Source organism: Bos mutus, chromosome 18 (assembly GCF_027580195.1).
Source record: "Bos mutus isolate GX-2022 chromosome 18, NWIPB_WYAK_1.1, whole genome shotgun sequence".
Lineage (NCBI taxonomy): Eukaryota > Metazoa > Chordata > Mammalia > Artiodactyla > Bovidae > Bos > Bos mutus.
The window spans coordinates 7,603,064-7,624,325 of record NC_091634.1 but is presented as its reverse complement, the minus strand read 5'-3'; the positions used below and the strand labels follow the sequence as shown (position 1 = coordinate 7,624,325).

The 21,262-nt window shown below is 54.1% G+C and overlaps 2 protein-coding genes across 3 annotated transcripts; both read right to left on the bottom strand.

The window, feature by feature from the left end:
* Window positions 1–113: 113 nt before the first annotated feature.
* Window positions 114–6,984, bottom strand: DBP (D-box binding PAR bZIP transcription factor). Of its 2 annotated transcripts, XM_070387394.1 has the most exons (4): window positions 6,170–6,984; window positions 4,903–5,313; window positions 3,195–3,406; window positions 114–620 (listed from the first exon to the last, which is right to left on the bottom strand). In XM_070387394.1, exons 1-4 carry the CDS (start codon window positions 6,306–6,308, stop codon window positions 405–407), a joined length of 978 nt encoding a protein of 325 aa, XP_070243495.1. In that variant the 5' UTR covers window positions 6,309–6,984; the 3' UTR covers window positions 114–404. The 2 variants fall into 2 exon arrangements, with proteins under 2 accessions (XP_070243495.1, XP_005895470.2); XM_005895408.3 differs by lacking the exon at window positions 6,170–6,984 and having other exon boundaries at window positions 4,903–6,163.
* A 337-nt stretch (window positions 6,985–7,321) lies between these two features.
* Window positions 7,322–13,444, bottom strand: CA11 (carbonic anhydrase 11). The gene is made up of 9 exons (XM_005895387.3): window positions 12,902–13,444; window positions 12,740–12,814; window positions 11,832–11,974; window positions 9,849–10,034; window positions 9,177–9,272; window positions 8,958–9,030; window positions 8,679–8,833; window positions 8,244–8,409; window positions 7,322–7,450 (listed from the first exon to the last, which is right to left on the bottom strand). The coding sequence occupies exons 1-9, from the start codon at window positions 12,966–12,968 to the stop codon at window positions 7,425–7,427; spliced, it is 987 nt and encodes a 328-aa protein (XP_005895449.1). The 5' UTR covers window positions 12,969–13,444; the 3' UTR covers window positions 7,322–7,424.
* Between the last annotated feature and the right edge of the window lie 7,818 nt (window positions 13,445–21,262).

The window sequence follows — 21,262 nt, the reverse complement described above, 5'->3', positions numbered from 1 at the left end:
AGCCCCTGGGAGGGATCGGATCTCTGGGCACTCCTGCCTTAAGGACTGAAGCCCAGACCTGCCCATGGACTGCAGCCAGCGTGACCCACTGGCCTTTAACTAGGGCGAGGGAGCTGCCTCCTCCCCCACGACAGCTGGCTCTGGGGTTCTCAAGATTTATTCAGGATTGTGTTAACGGAGGCGGTGGGAGGATGGGGGGCACACTGAGGACCTTCCCCGCCCCCGTGAGGGAGCGGGGAGGCTCGCTTTTTCTTAAAAATATAAATGTATTTATCTGCATCATCACGTCCCTGGGGCACCCAGTTGGCCGGCCCATGGGCCACAGGGCAGGGAAGGGAAGAGGGTATCAGGGCACAAGTCTGAGCGAGGCGGAGGAGAGCTCCGCCTGGAGGGTGGGGGAGGCCTCACAGGGCACCGTGCTGGGCCTGGTATCGGGACAGCACAGCGCGGTAGTGGGACAGCTCCTGGCGCACGGCCACCACCTCCTGCCGCAGCAGGGCGTTCTCCTTCTCCAGGAAGGCCGCCCGCACCGATATCTGGTTCTCCTTGAGCCTCCGGGCGTCGCGGGACCGCTTGGCTGCCTCGTTATTCTTGTACCGTCGGCTCCAGTATTTCTCGTCCTGGGTGGGCAGGAAAGCACTGAGGTCCAGAGGAACCCAACCCCAGCGACAGAAGGGAGGAACAGCTTTGCTTGTGCCTTCTGGGACCAGACTAGAGCTAAAAGAGCCCCCACCACCCCCAGGGGGCTGCTTCTCGCCCAGCAGTGGAGCCGAAAGGATACTAGGTCTCAGTGGATGGATGGGTACCCAAGGGTCTGGCCTTCTAGAGCCCTTGTTGCTAAGCAAAGTGGACCCATAGCAACAGCTAAGGCAGGAGATAGCCTCCTACCTTAAGCAACTGAGCTTTATAGTCTCCACTGTGCAAAGCAGACCCAAGCTCTTCTCACTTGACAAAAGGCCTGCAGTTAGCTCCCCCTTTGCTAAGGATACTGGTTCCCTAGCAACAAGGCCTTCAGGGCCTGAGGGTGTCTCCTAGTGAAAAGCCCTATACATCACCTTTTCAGATCCTGGTTGCTCGGCTTCCTAGTGATGGGGTTTAGTGTCCCATAAAAACCTCTCAGACCTGGGCCCTTCTGACCTGGTTGCCAAGGCAATCTTATCCCTCCTCAGCAAACAAAAGTGAGGTATGTTAAGTTGCTTCAGTCGTGTCCAACTCTGTGCGACCCCATAGACGGCAGCCCACGAGGCTCCCCCGTCCCTGGGATTCTCCAGGCAAGAACACTGGAGTGGGTTGCCATTTCCTTCTCCAATGCGTGAAAGTGAAAAGTGAAAGTGAAGTCGCTCAGTCGTGTCCGACCCTCAGCAACCCCATGGACTGCAGCCTACCAGGCTCCTGTCCATGGGATTTTCCAGGCAAGAGTACTGGAGTGGGGTGCCATTGCCTTCTCCGGAAGTGAGGTGTAAGTGGTCCCAGTGACCACAGCCAGTCTCTGATGCACTGGCTCGATTACTGTCTTGTTTTTGGCCACACAGTGCAGCATGCAGGATCTTAGTTCCCCAACCAGGAACCAAAACTGTGCCCTCTGTGTTGGGAGCTCCGTGTCTTAACCACTGGACTGCCAGGGAAGTCCCTCTGACCCACTGGCTTTGCATAGAGGCCAGAGAGTTGCCTCCTCCCAACAGGCCCTGGATGCAAAAGGGTCTGTCCCGAGACCTTCCCATACCATCATGTTTAGAATTCTCCAGTCTGGAGAAGGAAATGGCAACCCACTCCAGTATTCTTGCCTGGAGGATCCCAGGGACGGGGGAGCCTGGTGGGCTGCCGTCTATAGGGTTGTACAGAGTCGGACACGACTGAAGCAACTTAGCAGCAGCAGTCCTTGAATTTGGCTGTGAGGGAGGACCACTCCTTAGTAACAAGGACCACCCAGAGCTCTGAAAGATGCCCAACCTCATTCCATTAAAGCCTAGTCCCTGCTTGCTAGGACAAATCCAGTTCCTAACAATAGAGCCCTGTGGCAGGAGAAACCACTGGTCTAGATTTGATTTATAGGCCGGTACTCACTGGGCTTCTCCGGTGGTGCTAGTGATAAAAAACGTGTTTGCCAATGCAGGAGACCTAAGAGACGTGGGTTCAACCCCTGGGTCAGGAAGATCCCCTGGAGGAGGGCATGGCAACCCACTCCAGTATTCTTGCCTGGAGAATCCCATGGACAGAGGAGGCTGGCGGGCTACAGCCCATAGGGTCGCAAAGAGTTAGACATGACTGAAATGACTTTGCATGCACACACGCCCTCACTCACTGGTTCAAGTAGTTGTGTCTTACACAAGGACATGGCAAGGTCCTGTGAGACCAGGCCCAGGCACCCCTTGTTAGGGAAGACCCCAGGCCTGGCAAAGACAAAGTGCTAGAGAGATGCAGTTACTGCCCCCAAAACCTCAAATCAGAATGTGGCCCTGGCTGCAAATGAGAACCTGAGGCCTCTCACCAGTGAGCCCAGAAAACAAGGCCTAGAGGGGCTGGCAAAGCCTTCATCCTAGGCAGATGCAATTGCCCTGAAAAAGTGAAAGTCGCTCACTTGTGTCCGACACTTTGTGGCCCCATGGACTGTAGCCCACTAGGCTCCTCTGTCCATGGAATTTGCCAGGCAAGAATGCTGGAGGGGGTAGCCATTCCCTTCTCCAGGGGAATATTCCCAACCCAGGGATCAAACCTGGGTCTCCTGTACTGCAGGTGGGTTCTTTACTGTCTGAATCACCAGGGAAGCCCTATTGCCCTGAAGGATGCCCCAAACCAGAGATTAAAGGACTAACCCCGGCCAAGCTGGCTGCTCAGAAGAAACAAGCTGATACCCCATTCCGAAGGGATGCTATCCTTATCAAGTGTAGTGACTAGTAGACCCTGAGGCCTGCCACAGTGAGGGTTTTGAGTCCAATTGATAGGAGAAACTCCAATCCTGTAAAACCAGTCCCAGCAGGGCTGGCTGAGTCTGAGTCCCATAATGATTTCCTTTTCACAAATCTCGAGCCCAAAACTCCGCCCCCCGTGCAGCTGCCCATGGTCCTTGGCTGTAGGCTGGAAGAACATGAGTGCTAATCCCGGTGAGAAACCCAGGTCTGACTGTGAAGCGAGGGCCATCCTGGGCTGTGGGGCCAGCATGCACAAGCCTGTGTCCCACACCCAGCAACGCTCACCTTCTGCTCCTCTGGCACCTGGATCTTCCTCGCCTTCTTCATGATTGGCTGGGGCTTGAGTTCCTCTTCAGAGAATCGGTGTCTCCGAGGGTCAAAGGTCTCATGGCCGGGAATGCTGGACAGGGCTAAATCTGCTGGGTCAGGCTCAAAGGTCATCAACACCTCCACCGTATCTGGGTCCACAGGGCTGGGTGTGTCCCGAGAGGTCAGGCCTTGGGGAAACAGAATGTGCCACCTGAGGGCGTATTTATTTGGGGAAGGGGTTCCCCAGATACCAAGGAAGGTCCTTATGGGATCAAACATAAAGCCCACCAGGGATTAACCTCCCTAATATAAAATATGAAGATTCCCTAAGCCACAAAGATGCTTAGCAATCATGAAACCAACTCCCACTTGTCACACAGGAAAACCAAGGCCCAATCCTATGTGACTTGCCCTAAGTAGCACAAGAACCTGGATCACTGCTTCTAAAAGCCTCAGGACTTCAGAGTTAGCTTCTTTCCTATAGTCCTATCCTTCTTAACTGAATCCCCGACCAAAGCCTAGATCCCAGGGAAAAGTGTTCTGATGACACTTCAAGTTAGATTCTTAAGAGTTATTAAGTCCGAAGAGTGAGAAAGCATAATGAGGTTGGTTCAAGCGTAAAGGCTGCCTGTATCTTTAAGAGAGAGCCAGCCGGGGCCAACTGAGGACACAGGTTCAGGGCCGAGTCACGTGCTGGCGCCTGCTTCCCGCCCCAACCCCCAGCCCCGCCGCCACGGGCGCCCTCACGTTTCTCCAGTCCCGCCCTCTCTCTCGTGATTGCGCGTGCGCGAAGCACGGAGCAGGGAGGAGGACTCACGTGGCGCGGGAATGTGCGGCTGGGAAGGGGAGGGCCTTAGTCCTGCCGGGAGGTCAGGGCCAGCATCAGGTGTGTCCGGGAATTCCCGACCCGCTGTCCGCCCGTGGCAACCCCAGGGTGCCCACCTTTCCTCTTGCTCCCTCTGCTCTCTAGGGAACACTCGAGGACGGCCCCCCTCTACATTCTCAGGTCCCAGACATTCTCGCCACTAGGATAAGCAAGATTCTGGGACCCCAGGGCACCTCTTGCAGGAATATAGAAAGCTCAGTCCTTGCCCCAGTCAATGAAAGACCTAGGATGGGGATCCCTTCTGAAGGACTCCCGGAATCCGGGGCGCCCCCCTCTCTCCACTATGGGGACCGAGGAAGCAGGACCGCCAGTCCCTTTTGTCCTGGAGAAACACGTCTGTGCGTCTGTGGCCGGCCCTTGTCTTTCTTGCTCGCAGAGGGCCTAGGAGTTCCGGCCTAGCCCAGTCGCACCGATTCCGGGCCCAGATTCTAGGGCGCAGTCCAGAATAAACTCCGGTAAATAACTCCGGTGTTCTGGGATCTCAGTCCCGACTCCTCGAGTATCCAGACCCTTTGTCCTCACGTCCCACATAAAAGTTCACACGACCTCACCACTGGGCAGGCTTCCTGGAACTTGGGGTCCCAAGTCCCTCATCTCCTATAGGTCCGGGAGACCCAGTTTCCTGATCTATTAGGGAACACAAAATCTGGACACCTCCCTCGACGTCTCCGGATTAGAGGTCACGGACTTCGGGGATGCAGCCTCAGTCCCACCGTCCCAAACCCTTGTGGCACAGCCCCGCCCTCTGGAGCCCAAGCCCCGCCCAACCGGGGCCCAGCCTCGCCCCCGCAGTCGCACCTGCGCGGTGGCCGCCGGCGGCCCCGAGGGCAGCCCGGGCGGGGGCGTGCCCGGGCGAAGAGCGAGGGGAGGCCGAGCCGCAGGAGCCGGGCCTCGGGGAAGGTGCGGGAGTGCGCACCGGTGAGGGCGCTGGCGACGGGCCGCCCGGGGGCGGCGGGCTGGGAGGAAGCCCGTGTTCCAGCAGGAAAGCGTCCAGGTCCACGTACTCCACGTCGCCGAACGGCAATGTCCGCTCCCACAGTAGCGGCGCCAACAAACCCGGGCCGGGCGCAGCCCCCGGGCGTCCCCTCGGGGACCCGCCGCCCACCACCGCCCCAGCTGAAGCATCCGCCGGGCCCGCCGTCTCCAGGCCCGGCCCGGGGACTGTTGCTGCTGGCGGGGACGCCTTGCGCTCCTTTTCCTTCAGGAGACCTGCAGGCCAGGGAAAGAGAGAGCAGGGTGGGGAGGAAGAGGAAGATCGAGATGAAGAATCAACTCCGAGTGGAGAGAAACGCGAGGAACAAGGGGGTAGATCCCCGCACCGCAGAGATCCAGAGAGCGGGGACACAGAAAGGAGGTGGGACAACGAGAGCAAGGACCCAGAGGGAGGAGGAGATAGAGGCTCAGAGAGGGAGAGAGACCCAGAAAGCAAGAACAGAGACGGGAACGGTGGACCAGGAGAGCGGGGGAGACTCAGAAAGAGCCGAGGACAGGGATGCAAAGAGGGACGGGGACAGAGACCCAGGAAGGGGAGCGGAAGTTCAGAGGTAGGTGGAGGGTTGGGCAGGTGAGAGAAAAAAATGACAACTCTGTAATTCCTCTGTAATCTACAACCCCCACACCCAGCGCACCGTACCCCCTTCTCCCCGCCTCCACACTCTTTAAGGGGGCAGGAAGGGGCTCTATTCCTGGGGCACATTCCTCATCCCTAGACGCCATGTGACCCCAGGAGGCCCCGCCCAAGCCCGTGTAACAACCGTGTGAGTCTTCGACACACCCCCTCCCTTCTCCCTGGACCCCAGGGGTCCAGGCGCTCGGAACCAAAAGGAAGACGGAGCTGGGCCTAGAGTCTTGAGTCCTCGGGGTGGACTGGCATGAGGGCCGGTACTTTTGGGTCCTGGGAGATAGGGGTCTAAACACCTAAGTATCGGGGTATTTAAAGGTTGGACTTTAGGTATTTAAAGAGGATGGACTCTTGGCACTTAAAAGGTAGCTGGGACCCTCCCCGCACTTGAGTCCCTAAGGGAGTACGGTGTCTGAATTGGGTGAGACAGGGGCTAGAACTCACAGCTAGTTGGCTCTTTGGGCTTGCTGGTCCCCTGCAGAAGGCTTCGCAGCCCAAGCAGCGCTCCCCCACCAGGGGGGGCTCCAGTCGGGCCGCCCAGCAGCAGGGGGGCCGGGGTCCTCTCGCTCACAGGCCGCGCCATCGCCGGCACCTGCCCGCAGGCTCACGGATTCATGGAGAGGCGAACAGCTGGCTTGCCAGTCAGCGGCACACTCCGATGGTTCGGGCAAGTGTCTGCCCAGAGGCGGGCGAGCGTAGCTTGCAAGCCTCCAGTATCCAGAATACTGCAAATCCTAGGAGCGACGGGGATTTGCAGTCCTCGGTGCAGAAACGTGCAACTCAAGAGGGTCCCAGAAGAGCACACAGTCTGGGTGAGGGGGTGATCAAATCAGGCGGCCGGCTCTTTGCAACTGAGAGTTCAGGGGGACACAAGGCGCTCCTTCTATATGGTGGGCGAGCCTGGCTCTTGCAAAATCTGCAGCTCTCCCCAAGGAAGGAGCTTTGCAATCTGCACGGAGAGGTGTGCGCGGACCGCCGGGGGAGAGGGCAGAGGGAGGCGGCTGCCTTGAGGCGTGGCCAAAGCAAACTTCTTTCGCGGAAAAAAAAAAAAAAAAGCCAAACCAAAACACCCGACGCCACAGAGCGCACCCCTCCTCTCGGCCCCCACCCGACTCTGGCCTTGCACCCCAGCCCCGTGCCTCCCTCCAGCTGAAAGCGCGGGCCAATCGCGTCCTGACCCCTCGAGACGCACAGCCAATGGGACCCCGGGATCCGCCAAGGTCCAGAAGTGCGAGAGAGGGGCTCAGAGCGTGAAATTACCTTGCTTTTTGGAGGGAGGCGGGACCCTGACCTACATTTACCCAATGGGAGATGGCTCTGGGGGCGGGACCGTGACCCACTTCGGGCCAATGAGGCAGACGGGAGGGGGAAGCACATGGCTCTGCGCGTGCTGCCTGCCTGGGAGGGTGGGTAATTGGGTGGGAGGGGAGAAGCGCTGCTTAAAGGAGCCACACATACAAGAAACTCTTTCTGGAACCCGGAAGCCAAAAACCCGACTAGTGGGATTTAGGAAGAGGCAGATGGTTTCTTGAAGAAGGCTACTATTCTTTAGTACCCAAATGTTTCCCCGCCGTGCCTAGAATGAGACCACTGAGATACAGGAAGTATTCTGTCCCTTTAATAGCTTTGTTTTGGGGGTAACTCCCCTCCCCTTGTGGGGAGGCTTGGGAAAGGCAGGCGCAGTCCTCGATGGGGAGTCTCAGCGACCATGGGGGGCACCATCCACTGTAAGATGACACGGGTAGAGGACGTTAGTTTAGGGCAAGATAGGATGGACCTTGCAGAGGGCGTGCAAGGGGCGGGTAGGGGGCGGGTGGGTGTGGGCCAAGCGGGGCTCTACCACAGGGAGGCTGCAAAGGGGGGAATCGGAATGTACCAGGTTGAGAAGCTGGGGGAAAATGGCCAGGTTGCCTGGCACTGGGCTGAACCATAGCGGGGCAGCAGGAGGGTGGAATAGGGACATCCAGTTTCAGCAATTAGCTGAACTACGTGAAGGTATTCATGGGGAGGTCTGGGCTGTACCATGTTGAGAAGCCAGCGAGGTGGACTAGATCAAGGGACTGAACCACGAGGAGGCAGTAGAGGGAGAAGGGGAGTGTACCACGTTGTTTTTTTTTTTTTTTTTAAGGGACGTGCCAGATTATGGAACAGTATAGGGTTGTACCACATGAAAACAGGGGAAAGGATCTGGGCTGTACCATTTCGGAAAGCCGTAGTTATAAGAACCATGGACCAGTACAAGATCGTACCACAAGGAAACCAGGGGGCTCGGGTTATACACCGAGTTGCAAGTTGCAAGCAGTGAAGAACTGCAAATCACGGACCTGCAATGGTCTAGGACAGGAAGGTGGGCTGTACCATTTTGACACAAAGGGAGAAAGAGCGAGGGAGAGTTCAGGAGGCTGGGTCACACAGAAGCAGCAAGGGAGGGGTTGGACTGCATCATATTGAAACATCAAGGGGAGACACATAGGTGGATTAGACCAAGACGTGGAAGGGGTTGGAGACTGCATCATACCATGCAGGCGGTAGTTGGGGCCTCGGCAGCGCCTCTCGGGGTGCCGGGGGTCCCTGTTGCCCCTCAAGGCCCTGTGGGCCAAGGGCTGCAGGGGCCGGCCGTTACCGCTGAGGCTCTGGAAGATCTGGGACGGAGGATTCTGGCTCAGAAGTCTCAGGGAGTGCATCTGCCACGGAAACGGGGTGGGAAACTGGGAGTGAGTAAAGAATGGCCCTGGAGGCAGCGGGCAGGAAGCCCCGCCCCTGGGGGCGGGTGGGCCGAGTCTTGCTCAGCCCCGCCCCCGACATCCCCAGGGCGGTCGGACCCTCGAATCCCCTCCAGTTCCCTGTCAAGCGAGGGTAGAAGGGTAGGTGAGGCAAGGGGACACCCAGGCCAAGGAACGGGTTGGTGGGTGGCAGGGAGGGGGGGGGGGAGGAATTGGGCTGACAGGGTCACCTGGAGAGAGGTGATATTGAGGGCCCTGTCAATGAGGATCCAGGTAACAGTCTCCGAGCAGGGTGGGGTGCTGAGAGAGCCCTGATAGGTGATGAAGCCAAAGGACTCGGGGAACAGGAGCTCCAGGCTCAGGTCTTGAAGAAAGTAGGCATCATCTGCAGGAATATCAGGTCAGAGTGAAGAGGGGTGCCCCTGCTGAACTCCCCTATGTGCATAAGCCACCCCCCATTCACCTCCCCCCCCCCCGCCCCCGCACCCTCCCAGTGTCCAGGGATTTACTCTTATAGGAGATGCGGGTGATGGTGTCACGGTTAAGGAGGCGGCTGAGGAACGGGTTTGAGCTACCAGCCACCTGTGTGGAGGTATGCAGTGAGGAGAGAGGAACCCAGAAATCCAAGCTCCCCAATCCCTTCCTCCCCTAGGACCCCAGAGACTGGGCCTCCTAGCTCCCTCTTCTCAGACCCCAGGTCCAGACCTTCCCTCCCTCCCTGGGCTCACATTGACAAAAAGGCTGAGAATGGCCAGGCCATTGGGGCCCCGGGTGGCGGCGCTGAGGTTCCCATAGAGTTCTTGGTTGAAGTGGATGAGCTGCACCTAGGAGGGAAGCACAGAGAGTGGGGACCCCCGGAAGAAGGGGAGGGCAGAATGGGCAATGGGAGCAACTTTGGGGTTCCAAGTCAGGTTAAGGATTAGTGCTCACGAGGTGGAGTGGGGGGGCGGGCTGTGGATTCTATGGAGGAAGATGGGATGAGGCATGAAAAGGAGGGTGACTATGGCTGATTCACGCTGATGTTCCACAGAAAACAACCAAATTCTGTAAAGCAATTATCCTTAATTAAAAAATAAATAAAATTTTAAAGGACAAGAAAAAGAGGAGGGTGAGGTGGGAGGAGGGCTTCCCAGGTGGCCCTAGTGGTAAAGAATCCACCTGCCAATGAAGGAGATGTGAGTTTGATCCCTGAGTTGGGAAGATCCCCTGGAAGAGAAAATGGCAACCCCCTCCGGTATTCTTGCAGGGAGGATCCCTTGGACAGAGGAGCCTGGTGGGCTACCGTCCATGGGGTTGCAAAGAGTCAGACATGATTGAGCCTTTGAGCATGCATGCAGGAAGTGGGAAGAATTTGGTTGACTTAGAGTGAAGGTCAAGGGTCAGAGGTCAGTGGCCATCACCTCAGCAGAGAAACCCTGATGGTTGATCTGGTGTTCAGAGCCAGCTCCGTCACGTGCTCCAAAAAGCAGCCTCAGTTCACTGAGTCGGTGGCTATAAAGGAGGGGACCCCCAGACACATTAACCACAGGCCGGGGCGCAGGCAGGAAGGAGACATGGCGACCGGTGTTGTACAGAGTTCCGCGGAGCTGTGGGGGAGGTGGAGGTGGTCATAGGAATGCAGAGAAATCTTTTCCTGACTGTTTTCCATTCATACATTTCCCACAGCCAATATCCATTTAATCATTCAGCATAGTTTGAACATTGGAAAAGACCCTGATGCTGGGAAAGACTGAAGGCGGGAGGAGAAGGGGACAACAGAGGATGAGATGGTTGGATGGCATCACCGACTCAATGGACATGAGTTTGGGTAAACTCCGGGAGTTGGTGATGGACACGGAGGCCTGGTGTGCTACAGTCCATGGGGTCACAAGAGTCTGACGCGACTGAGCAACTGAACTGAACTGAATAGTTTGAACACTAATGTCTTTCCAGGATCTGGGCTGATCCTTGGTAGGTGCTCAATAGTGGTGAATTTAATTAACAAGTATTTATTGAGCTGTCAGTATGTGCCATGGATGCCAGGGCGAGAGCCATGAGCAAGTAGACAAAAACTCTGGGGCTCATGGAGCTTCTGTTCAAATTAAGGAGAAACAATAAATACTGAATCATATAAGTAAATGCTTAATTAATTACATCCTATGCCCACACTGAGGAGCACTGGGAGTTCTAATAAATGGAAAACCCAGGGAATTCTCTGGCAGTCCAGTGGTTAGGACTACTGTGCTCCCAATGCAGGGGCCTGGGTGTCAATCCCTGCTTGGGGAACTAAGAAGTTGCAAGTAGCATGCCAAAAAAAAAAAAAAGGAAACCCAGAGAATGGAGTAGGGATGGGGTGTCAGGAATGGCTTCCAAGAGGAAGTAACATTTGAATGGTGACCTGAAAGATAAGGAGGGGTTATTTGCAAGGAGCAAGGAGAAGGGTATTCCAGAAGGGGGAATAGTCCGTGCAAAGGCCCTGAGGTGGCCTATTTTAATAACAGTGAAGAAGCCTGGGACCAGAGCCCAGTAAGCAAAGGATAGTGTGGTGATGGGAGCCGGGTGGTGCAGAGCCTTGTGGGCAATGATGGGGTATTCTGTGTTTTTATTTAAATAATTGAATAGATATAACACATTTGGCACAGTACCAGGCACAGGCTAAGTGCTGTGTAAGTGTATGCTGTCATTACTTATCCTAACAGAAAGATTTTGAGTAGGAGAGAGTGGTATGATCCAGTTTGTGTTTTTAAACATCTATCTGTGGGATGGAGAATGGGTTGCAGGAGGCAGAGAAGCAGGCCAGCAAAGATGCTATAGCATCTTTGCATCAATCCCAATGCAAGATGATGGTGAGACCAGTGGAGGGACAACAAATCAAATGCTATTTAGCAGGAAAACTAGAAAGGGAACGGATGGAAACGGAAATGCGGGAGAAAATGGGATGGGGAAGCTCTGAGACTTTTGGTTGGGTGGCCGGGGAGTGCCAAAGAAATAATATTGCAAAGCGGGCAAGAGTGTGGATTCTGGAACCACGCTGCCGAGGTCTGAATCCCAGCCCTGGCACTCTCTGGCTGTGTGACCTCAGGTAAGTAACTTAACCTCTCTGTGCCTCAGTTTCTGCATCCATAAAATAAGGATAATAGTAACACCTATTTCATGGTGCTGTGAAGATTAGAGGATTCATCAAGTTTGAAAACAGTGCCTCGCCCAGGAGACGGTCTGTTTTACCATTGCTTCTAAGAGAGGGGAAGACTAGGAGCCGATCATTTGCGAGTGTTAAGTAGCCTTCCCCCAACGGAGTAGACCTCCTCCTCCAAGGCTAGCCTCTCAACTCAAAGCTCCACCCCTGATCCCCACTCAGGCCCCGCCCCAGTGGATTCGGTAACCCCTCCCACCAGGGTTCTTACCTTCTCTCCCCCGGTGCTGAGTCTCAGAGGGGGCAGAAAGGGGTCATAGAGGACCCTCTTCAGCTCCACATCCACGGGGCTCTGACGCTTCCCCACGGCACAGAGACTCCAGGCTGCGTTCACCAGGCCCCAGAAAGGGGGTCCTGGGAGCCGAGGTGGGGTAGGGAGAAAAGGAAGTCAGAAATAAGGACTGAATCCCTAGACTGGGACCCGCTACGAAGGCTGTCGTCTGGATTCCTGGATCCCAAGAGAGGAAGGGCTGGGAATCTGGACTCCTGGCTCTGAGGGAGGAGGGGGCTGGGATCCAGAATCCTCGGGTCCTAGAAGAATTTTGGAGGCGTTTCCTAAGGACCCCCCCACCTTACCCCCCTAACACCTCCAAGTCTCTGATCAAACTTACCTTAAATTGTCATTGGAAGAAGAAACTACAACTCCCAGCAGGCCCCCGGGACTGCCAAACAACCCATTCACTGCCTGCCTGCCCTAGAGGTCATGGGAGTTGTAGTTCTTTCAGTCTCCTTGTCCCACAGCCGGATAATGAATGAAGTAGGAAGAAGGAGTTGCAAAAGAGGGCAGGAGGAGGCTAGGGAATGGGGCCACTGAACCTCTGGTTCTCAGCAAGAGCCAGGACCTACCTGCCTCTTTCCCAGGAAACACACACACACACTCTTCCTCCCCCACACTCTCTTACCTTCCAGTCACTCCCACTCACTACTTGAAATGCGCATATATAATGTCCCATGCTGAGCCACTCGGGTTCAGAAGCTGGGTCTCCTGAGAGAGGGAGGAAGGGGCCGGGACTCTCGAGTCTGGGGCGTGGGGAGGGCGGGCGGGAAGGAGGGGACTTCTGGGTCTCAGGAAGAAAGCGCCCGGCAGCCCAGACTCCAGAGTCCCCGCCCCGGCTGCACCTGGCACGAAGTTTCCCTGGAGATTATCCTTGTAGCTCCACCAGTCCTCTGGGTCAGGTGCGGGTCCGATGTGAGCTGGGGAGAGAGCAGCCTGCACCCCTCTCCGTGGCGCCCCACCCCACCCCTCCCTCAGGGGCTCCTGCCCCAAAACCCAGGCCTTACCTGCCGCTCCCAGTGCGGCCCAGAGTACCAACGCCCGAGGGGCGCTCAGACGAGCTGCAGCCCCCATCCCCAAGAGGCCTCGGGGTGACCCCTTCCCAATATCCCGGCCGGCCCTCTCTCAGCTTCTCCCCTTCTTTGTGGAACCCTAACCCCTCCCAGGACTTCCAGCCTTCCGCTCCTCCCTACAGGGAGTCCCAGTTCCCCAGTTACGGAGGCAGCCGGGGACTGAGACCCCCACCTCTCCCGTCTCTCCTCCCCTCCCTCGCTTTGCCTCCCCTTTCTCTCTTTTCCCGAGCCCTCCTGGCTCGCTCTACCTCCCGATCTTCCTACTCCTCTCTCTGCCTTCTCCTTCTCCCTTGGGTTCCCTCTGGGTTCCTGATGCACACTCCCCTTCTTCACTCCCTTTTCATTAAAAGCTCTCCCAAGCTCCCTAACTCCATCCCTCCATCCCGCTTCCCTCACCTCCTCCTCCCTCCCTTCCTTCTCGGTCCCTGCCTCTCCCTTCTCCCTTCTCCCCTTCTTCTCCTCCTCACTCTCTCCCTCTCAGCCTCCAGCTCCTCTCTCCCTCCCCACCTCTCCTGCCTCTTCTGTTTCTCTGTCTCCCTCCTCCCTTCCTCCCTCTTGCCCCTCCCTCTCTTCTCTCTCTTGCAGTTATTTAATTTTTCTGTCGTTGTTTGGGGGTGGGGGTGGGGGCTCTCATAGCAGAGAACCCTCCTCTTCGGGCTGGTGTGGATGGAGTAGGGGCGCCCAATAGGCAGGATGGAGGGGTCACTGGGGGGCTGATCCCCAGCTCCCAGATGCGCTGGGGCCTTGGGGGCGGGGGTGGCCCGGACACCTGGGGCCCAAGAGCTGGCAGTTTCCATCCTCCGCAGAAGAGGGAAGGGGGGGCGCTTAAGGTGGAGCTGGGAGAGTCCCCGAGGTCTCTGCGCCCAGAGCCGCTGGCCCCAGTGGATCAGGGGTTCCCTCAGCTCACGGGGACCCAGATTGGAGCCTGCATCACTGCCTGCAGCCCCCCGCCCAGTGCATCACTCGGGCCTCCGCCAGGGGCTCCCTTAACTCGGCTAGGGGATCCCCTGGGAGACTTGAGTGCGGTGTGGGCGGCTGACCAGGAGAGGGAGGCAGAGACTTGGAGAGAGAGCCAGGCAGGAGGTAGCCGGGAAGGCAGAGAAGAGAGAACGGAGGTGAGGTCAGGGAACTGTGGAGGCTGGGGAAGGGAAGGCGAGCCTCAGATCAGTACGAAGAGACAGGGTGGAGGGAGATGCAGGGTAGAGAAGAGAGGGCAGGGTGGGGCGGCTGCGGGTTTGGGCAGGGGGAGATGGTGGCAGGAGAGACAGACAGACTTCCATACCTTGAATGAAAGAGATCCAGAAACTGATACACACATAGAGGAGGCAGAGATAGAGAGATCTCCCCGCCGCCGCCCCCCACCGCCCCGCAAATGGCTGGGGAAAAAAATACAAAATGAGACAGATACAGATGGAGGCAGAGAAAGAGATACACAGAGAGAAAGACATAGACACACAAACTTAGAGATAGAAGCAGAGACCCACAGAGAGAGAGAGTGCACGCACGTGCCTCAAACAGCAGGTTCAAGATGGAAGAGCAAGACGCCAGGCAGGAGGTGTTCAGGGAGAGACAGAAACAGAAAAGGAGATCTGAAGACAGACATAGAAACACACGCCTAGAGAAAGCAGCAGAGAGAGGCGAGGACAGAGAGAAAGAGGCAGACACCCGCGCACATCTATCTGTAAAGAGAGACCCTCATGTAGAGGAAGAGGTATCGACAGAGATAGAGACCCAGGTAGGGGGAGAGACCCAGAAACGGATCAACTGACATGAAGGATAAGACTAAAGAGGGTTGAAAAAGACAGAGGCATTCAGAGACAGAGAATTGGAAATGGACATGCAAGGACTGGGATGGAGAGAGACAGACATGCCTGGGAGAGCCGGAAGTGGAGAGAGACACCGAGAAAACAAGAAAGGAAGGTATATTCATGATCTGTTGTCACATGACAGATTACCCTGAAACTCTGTGGCCTAGAGCTACACATATTTATTGTCTCACAGTTTCTGAGGGGTGGGAACCGTGGAGCAGTTTAGTTGGGTGGATCTGGCTCTGATAACAACAGAGAACTCAGTCTCTCATGAAGGGGCAATAGGCTATCGGCCAGGGCTGCAGTCATCTAAACTCTTGACTGGGGCTGGAAGATTACCTTCAAGCTCACCTATACGGCCCTTGGCAAGAGGCCTCAGCTGCTCAATGTTAGGGTCCACAAGGGGCTCGTGTGGGTGAAAGTCGCTCAGTCATGTCCGACTCTTTTCGACCCCATGGACTGTACAGCCCATGGAATTCTCCAGGCCAGAATACTGTAGTGGGTAGCTGTTCCCTTCTCCAGGGGATCTTCCCAACCCAGGGATCAAACCCAGGTTTCCCGTATTGCAGGCGGATTCTTTACCCACAATGGAAGCCCATATATATATATATATATAGCATATAGTTAAAATATGGCCCTTTGTGGTGACCTGAAAAACAAGAGATGAAGTCACAGTGGCAATATTTTAATTATACGCTATGAGCCCCTTGTGAACACTAACACTCAGCACATGAGCCTCTCCATAGGACTGCTTGGGGCACAACATGACTACTGGCTCCCCTTCAGAGCGAGTGACTGGAGAGACAGCAGTGTCTTATATAACCTATGTCCAAAGTCACACACTTTTATTTGTGTGTTGGCCATGCTGCTTAGCCTGCAGGATCCCAGTTCCCTGACCAGGTACGGAACCCAGGCCCCAGCAGTGAAAGCGATGAGTCCTAACCACTGGACCACCAGGGAATTCCTAGCACCATCACTTCCTTATTCTATTCATTGAAAGTGAAAGTCCCTCAGTCGTGTCTGACTCTTTGCGATCCCATGAACTGTACAGTCCTTGGGATTCTCCAGGCCAGAATACTGGAGTGGGTAGCTGTTCCCTTCTCCAGGGGATCTTCCCAACCCAGGAATCGAACTCAAGTCTCCTGTATTGCAGGTGGATTCTTTACTGCCTGAGCCGCTAGGGAAGCCTCGGATGTGTATTCACTGGAGGTGAGCTGCTCAGTCTAGCCCACGTTCAAAGGGAAAGGGATTGATCCTTTTTTTTTTCCCCCTAAAATGTTATTTATTTTGGCTGCACTGGGTCCTAAACAAAGACCCAGTGCAGCCAAAATAAATAAAACCTTAGGAAAACAAAGAGAAAGAGATTGAGCTCCTCCTCTTGAACAGAGGGATATCAAAGAATGTGGGCTTCCTTCAAAACCATCACAGAGGGACTTCCCTAGCAGTCCAGTGGTTAAGACTGTGCTTCCACTGCAGGAGCTGTGGGTTTGATCCCCGATTGGGGAACTAAGATCCTGCATGCCACATGTCATGGCCCAAAAAATAAAAAATAAAGTAAAATAAACTCATCATAAGTGGGGAGAGGAAGAGAGACAGCAAGGGAGAGAGACAGACTTTCAATGACCCTCAAGGCTTAGAGGTTGCCTTATTCAGAAAGGCAAGAATGTGTTGAGAAGGGGAAGACAGAGGCAAGATAAAGGAAACCAAAGCAGTAGTAGTAACAATAATAACGATGATAATAATAATAATTACAGTGGCAGCAGCTAGCAGGTAAAGCACCTGCTTTACCTGCTAAAGAACCAGGCAAAGTTCTGAGCACTTTCTAAGGACTCGCTCGTGTAATCATCACAGTCTCTTCATGAAAAGGAGGAAGTTAAAAAAAAAGAAAAGAAAAGGAGGAAGTTATTATCCCATTTGACAGATGAGGAAACCAAGCCTCCAAGGGCATTAGTGACTTGCCCCAAATGACACAGGCAGGAAACAAAGAACGATGGGGAAATTATGACCGAGACATATGTGCAGAGAAATGGGGAAGTGGCAGGAAGAGACTGGCAGAAGAACCCAGCTCTGATGGAAAAAATCAATCAGCAAGAAATGGCAGCCACTCTGACTGAGGGTTTCCTAGACACTGGAGCTGGACCATACACTCCTTAGGTTTTGTTAACCCTCAAAGTTGCCCCTTGAGGTGGGGGTTGGTATTAGCCCCATTATACAGTTAGAACCCCTGAGGCTCAGAGAGGAAAGTGACTCACCCAAGATGTCGTGGGTTGACTGGTGCCCCCCATCCCCCCCAAAAGAGACACATCTCCCTGAAACCTGTAAATAGGACCTTATTTGGCAAAAGGGTCTTTGCAGTTGTAACTAAGATGGTGATCTTGAGATCAGATCATCCCATGTTATCTGGGTGAACCCTAAATCCAATTACATATGTTCTTTTAAAATAAAGACATAGATAAACAACAGGGATCTACTGTATAGGACAGGGAACTATATTCAATATGTATATATATTTTTTTCTTGGTTGGGCTGCAAGGCATGTAGGATCCCGGTTCCTGGACTAGGGACTGAACCCATGTCCTTTGCATTGGAAGTGCAGATCCTAACCACTGGACCACCAGGGAAGTCCCTATTCAATATCTTCTGATAAACTATAATGGAAAAGAATCGGGAAGAAGTATATATATACATATACATATATATATGTAGTTGTTCAGTTGCTCAGTCGTGTCCGACTCTTTGCCATTCCATGGACTGCAGCACACCAGGCTTCCCTGTCCGTCACTATCTGCCAGAGTTTGCTTAAACTCGTGTCCATGCCATGAGTTGGTGATACCATCCAACCATCATCTCACCCTCTATCACCCCCTTTTCCTGCCCTCAAAACAGAATCATTTTGTGCACAGTTGAAACTAGCACAATATTGTAAATCAACTACATTTCAATTTCAAAAGAAGAAGGAGAAAAGAAAGGCAGAGGGGGATTTTAGACAGAGGCCATAGCGTTGTGAAGACAGAGGCAGAGGGGACGTCCCTGGTGGGCCAGTGGCTGAGACTCTGAACCCCCAGTGCATGCATGCAGATCCTACACACTGCAACTAAGAGTTTGCAGGCCACAACTCAGGCCTGGCCCAGTCAAAGTAATTAACTAATTGATTAAAAAAAGAACAAAATGGCTAAGAGAAATTTCTTCTTATATGGGGGTAAGAGGAAGTCTTCCCAGTGTAGGTGACATTTTTCTGACCCTCTTTCTGTCCCTATAAACCCAGCCCTGGCTCAGAATGCATCTCTTCCCACCAGGATCTTCTCTCCAACCCCTCCACCCACCCCCAGTCTCCCTCCCCCTCCAGTCTACCCTCTAGGGATCCCAGAGGAGTCTTCTACGTCCAGAGGTGACCTTGCCTCTCCTCAAGTCACAGCCATCCCGTATCTCCCCAGTACCCCTGGACAAATTCCCTGACTCTCCGCCTTTCTAGTCATGACCAATTCCTTCCTCTGTCCTTCAAGACCTACCTCTGATGTCACTTCCTCTGAGAACCCAACTTGCAGTCTGGGTTCAAGGCCTTCTCTGGGCTCACCCAGTGAACCGAGCCACCTCTACAATTGTCCATATCGTTTGTTGCTCATACAGGGCTGACCCCACCCCTCCTCTACTCATAAATCTCCCACGGCTCTCCAGTGCCCCTGGGGAAAAAACTCAGGCCCTCAGTCTGGTCTTAGAGGCCCCATAGTCCTGGTTACTGCTTATTCCAGCCTCAGATCTCTTCTCTGACCATACCGGGCCCTCTGGCTTCTGGACCTTTGCACCAACTGCGACTTCCTGAAACTGTGAAAGTGTAGCCGCTCAGTCATGTCTGATCCTTTGCAACCCCATGGACTATAGCCCGCCAGGCTCCTCTGTCCATGGAAGAAGCAAGGAATGCAGGTTCCACTGAGATTTGAACCCAGGTCACCGGATTCAGAGCCCAGAGTGCTAGCCATTACCACTGTAACTTCTAACTTGGCCTTTCTACCTCTTCTGCTGGGCAAACTCGTCCTCAGCTCACACGCATTTTAGGAGTCTGCTCTTCTAGGAAGCCAACAATGATGCTGTGGACGGCAGGGGCCTCTTCTGAGTTCTGGAAGCCACCTGTGCTGCCCTCATTATAGCAACAAGACAGACTGGGCTCAGCGCCCAGAGGCGGGAGGGAATGGTCGGGCCGGAGGTGGGGCCCAGATGTGGATTTCACGCCTATTCGTCTTGGGCGCTGGGAACAAAGTTTGGGTCATAAGGAACATATGGGGCTCGCCCTGTTCCTCACTTTCGTCTCCTACCTCCCCGGCCCCTGGGTGGGAGGCAGCCGGGACAGGACTCTGAGCCTGGGTGGTTCCCACAGCCCTTCCTGCCCCAACTCTCAACTCCCACTCCCCAGGGGAGCCCAGCAAAAATCCTCCTGAAATGTGATCTCACCTTCTGGGTTCACCTCTCCCGGGGAATGTCTGGCCACCAGGTGTTTAAATCATGAAAACAAACTCCAAAAGCTCTTACTCTGTGCAGAAACTATTTTAAGCTCATTACATACACATCTTTTTAAAAATTAAGTATTTATTTATTTATTTGGCTGCTCCAGGTCTTAGTTGCAGAACTCGAGCTCTTCGATCTTGGTTGTGGCATGAGAGATCTTTAGTTGTGGCATGTGGGATCTAGTTCCCTGGCCGGGGGTCAAACCCAGGCCACCTGCATTGGGAACTCGGAGTCTTAGCCACTGGACCACCAGGGAAGTCCCTACATGTTCATGCATGCTCAGTCACTTCATTTGTGTCTGACTCTTTGTGACCCCATGGACTGTAGCCTGTCAGGCTCCTCTGTCCACAGAATTCTCCAGGCAAGAATACTGGAGTGGGTTGCCATTTCCTTCTCCAGAGGATCTTCCCAACCCAGGGATCGAACCCACATCTCCTGTGTCTCCTGTATTACAGGCAGATTCTTAACCACTGAGCCATTGGGGTAGCCCTACATACACATGTTAATTAATTTAATCTTCATAATATGCTCTGTGGGTTATTTCCTATTATCAACATCATCACCACTCCCATTTTACAGATGGGAAAACTTAGGGGACAGAGAGGGATTTGAACCTAGGCAGTCTGGCTCCAGAGTCCATGAGTTTCATGAAAATCACCTATAGAGCAATGCCATCCTATAGAAGTTTCTGTGATAGTGGACATGTTCTTTATCTGCGCTGTCTGATATGTTAGCCACTAAGTACCAACGTGGCAGTGGCTACTGACTGGGTAGCTCAGAGAACTAAGTCTGAATACTGGCTACTTGCTGTGTGATGTTTGTTAAGATTCCCAGCCTCTCTCGTTCAGTTTCTTTATAGAAGAGGTGGTTAAGGATTCCAGCCAAACCGAACACATGTGGGTTTCAATCCTTGCCCCCATTTCAAGGTGGTCTCTCTGAGAGCCTCAATTTCTTCAGAAAAGGATGGAGAGAGCAAGATAAGGCATCCAGCCATCTCTGAAACAGAGAACTCTTCTTACTTAGAAAACCCTTTGACATACTAAGTTGCTCAGTCGTATCTGACTCTTTGCAACCCTGTGGACTGCAGACTGCCAGGCTCCTCTGTCCATGTGATTCTCCAAGCAAGAACTGGTGTGGGTGGCCATGCCTCCTCCAGGGAATCATCCTGAACCAGGAACTGAATCCTCGTCTTTTATGTCTTCTGCATTGGTAGCTGGGTTCTTTACCACTAGTGCCATCTGGGTAGCCCTATAAAACCCCTTAAAGATTCCTAACTCCTGCTTCAGATATGCCCACAGCCAGGGCCCTATTGGAGGCCAAAGGCAAGCCTTCCCATATACAGGATTATATTGGTAGCTTGGGGGTCTAACAGTCACCTCCTGCAGGCTATTTTCTGCCTTTTTCAGCTTCCTTAGGGGCATACTCAGAACACTGGCGGGAGAGCCTGTTCTCTCTGCCTAGCACCCAATGACATCATGGTGCAACCAGACTCCTCATTGGCTCAGGCCTGCTTTTTCTCTCAGGGAAAGAAGAGGTTGCTTTCTAGGCCCCTGCTGCTGCTGCTGCAAAGTCACTTCAGTCGTGTCTGACTCTGTGCGACCCCATAGACAGCAGCCCACCAGGCTCCCCCGTCCCTGGGATTCTCCAGGAAAGAACACTGGAGTGGGTTGCCATTTCCTTCTCCAATGCATGAAAGTGAAAAGTGAAAGTGAAGTCGCTCAGTCGTGTCCGACTCTTTGCAACCCCACGGATTGCAGCCCACCAGGCTCCTCCACCCATGGGACTTTCCAGACGAGAGTACTGGAGTGGGGTGCCATTTCCTTCTCCATTCTAGGCCCCAGTGAACCCTAAGTCATATCTCTTTGAGATTCCCTCAAAGTACTCACTGTCTCTCCTACAAAGGTCACTCAAATTTGAAATTCTGTTCTTCATTGTGGGTTCAGAGGCCAAGGTGACGTGAAAAATCCTAAGTCCCATGACCTTCCAT

Excerpts from the sequence above, each read along its gene's own strand:
- DBP (XM_005895408.3), bottom strand. The coding sequence starts at position 5,800 with ATGTGCCCCAGGAATAGAGCCCCTTCCTGCCCCCTTAAAGAGTGTGGA. Across the intron at positions 3,407-4,902 it reads CGCCGGCGGCCACCGCGCAG|GCCTGACCTCTCGGGACACA; the intron begins GTGCGACTGCGG and ends TGTTTCCCCAAG. Across the intron at positions 621-3,194 it reads AGGTGCCAGAGGAGCAGAAG|GACGAGAAATACTGGAGCCG; the intron begins GTGAGCGTTGCT and ends CTGCCCACCCAG.
- CA11 (XM_005895387.3), bottom strand. The coding sequence starts at position 12,968 with ATGGGGGCTGCAGCTCGTCTGAGCGCCCCTCGGGCGTTGGTACTCTGG. Across the intron at positions 12,815-12,901 it reads GGCCGCACTGGGAGCGGCAG|CTCACATCGGACCCGCACCT; the intron begins GTAAGGCCTGGG and ends CTCTCTCCCCAG. Across the intron at positions 9,273-9,848 it reads ATCAGGGTTTCTCTGCTGAG|GTGCAGCTCATCCACTTCAA; the intron begins GTGATGGCCACT and ends CTTCCCTCCTAG.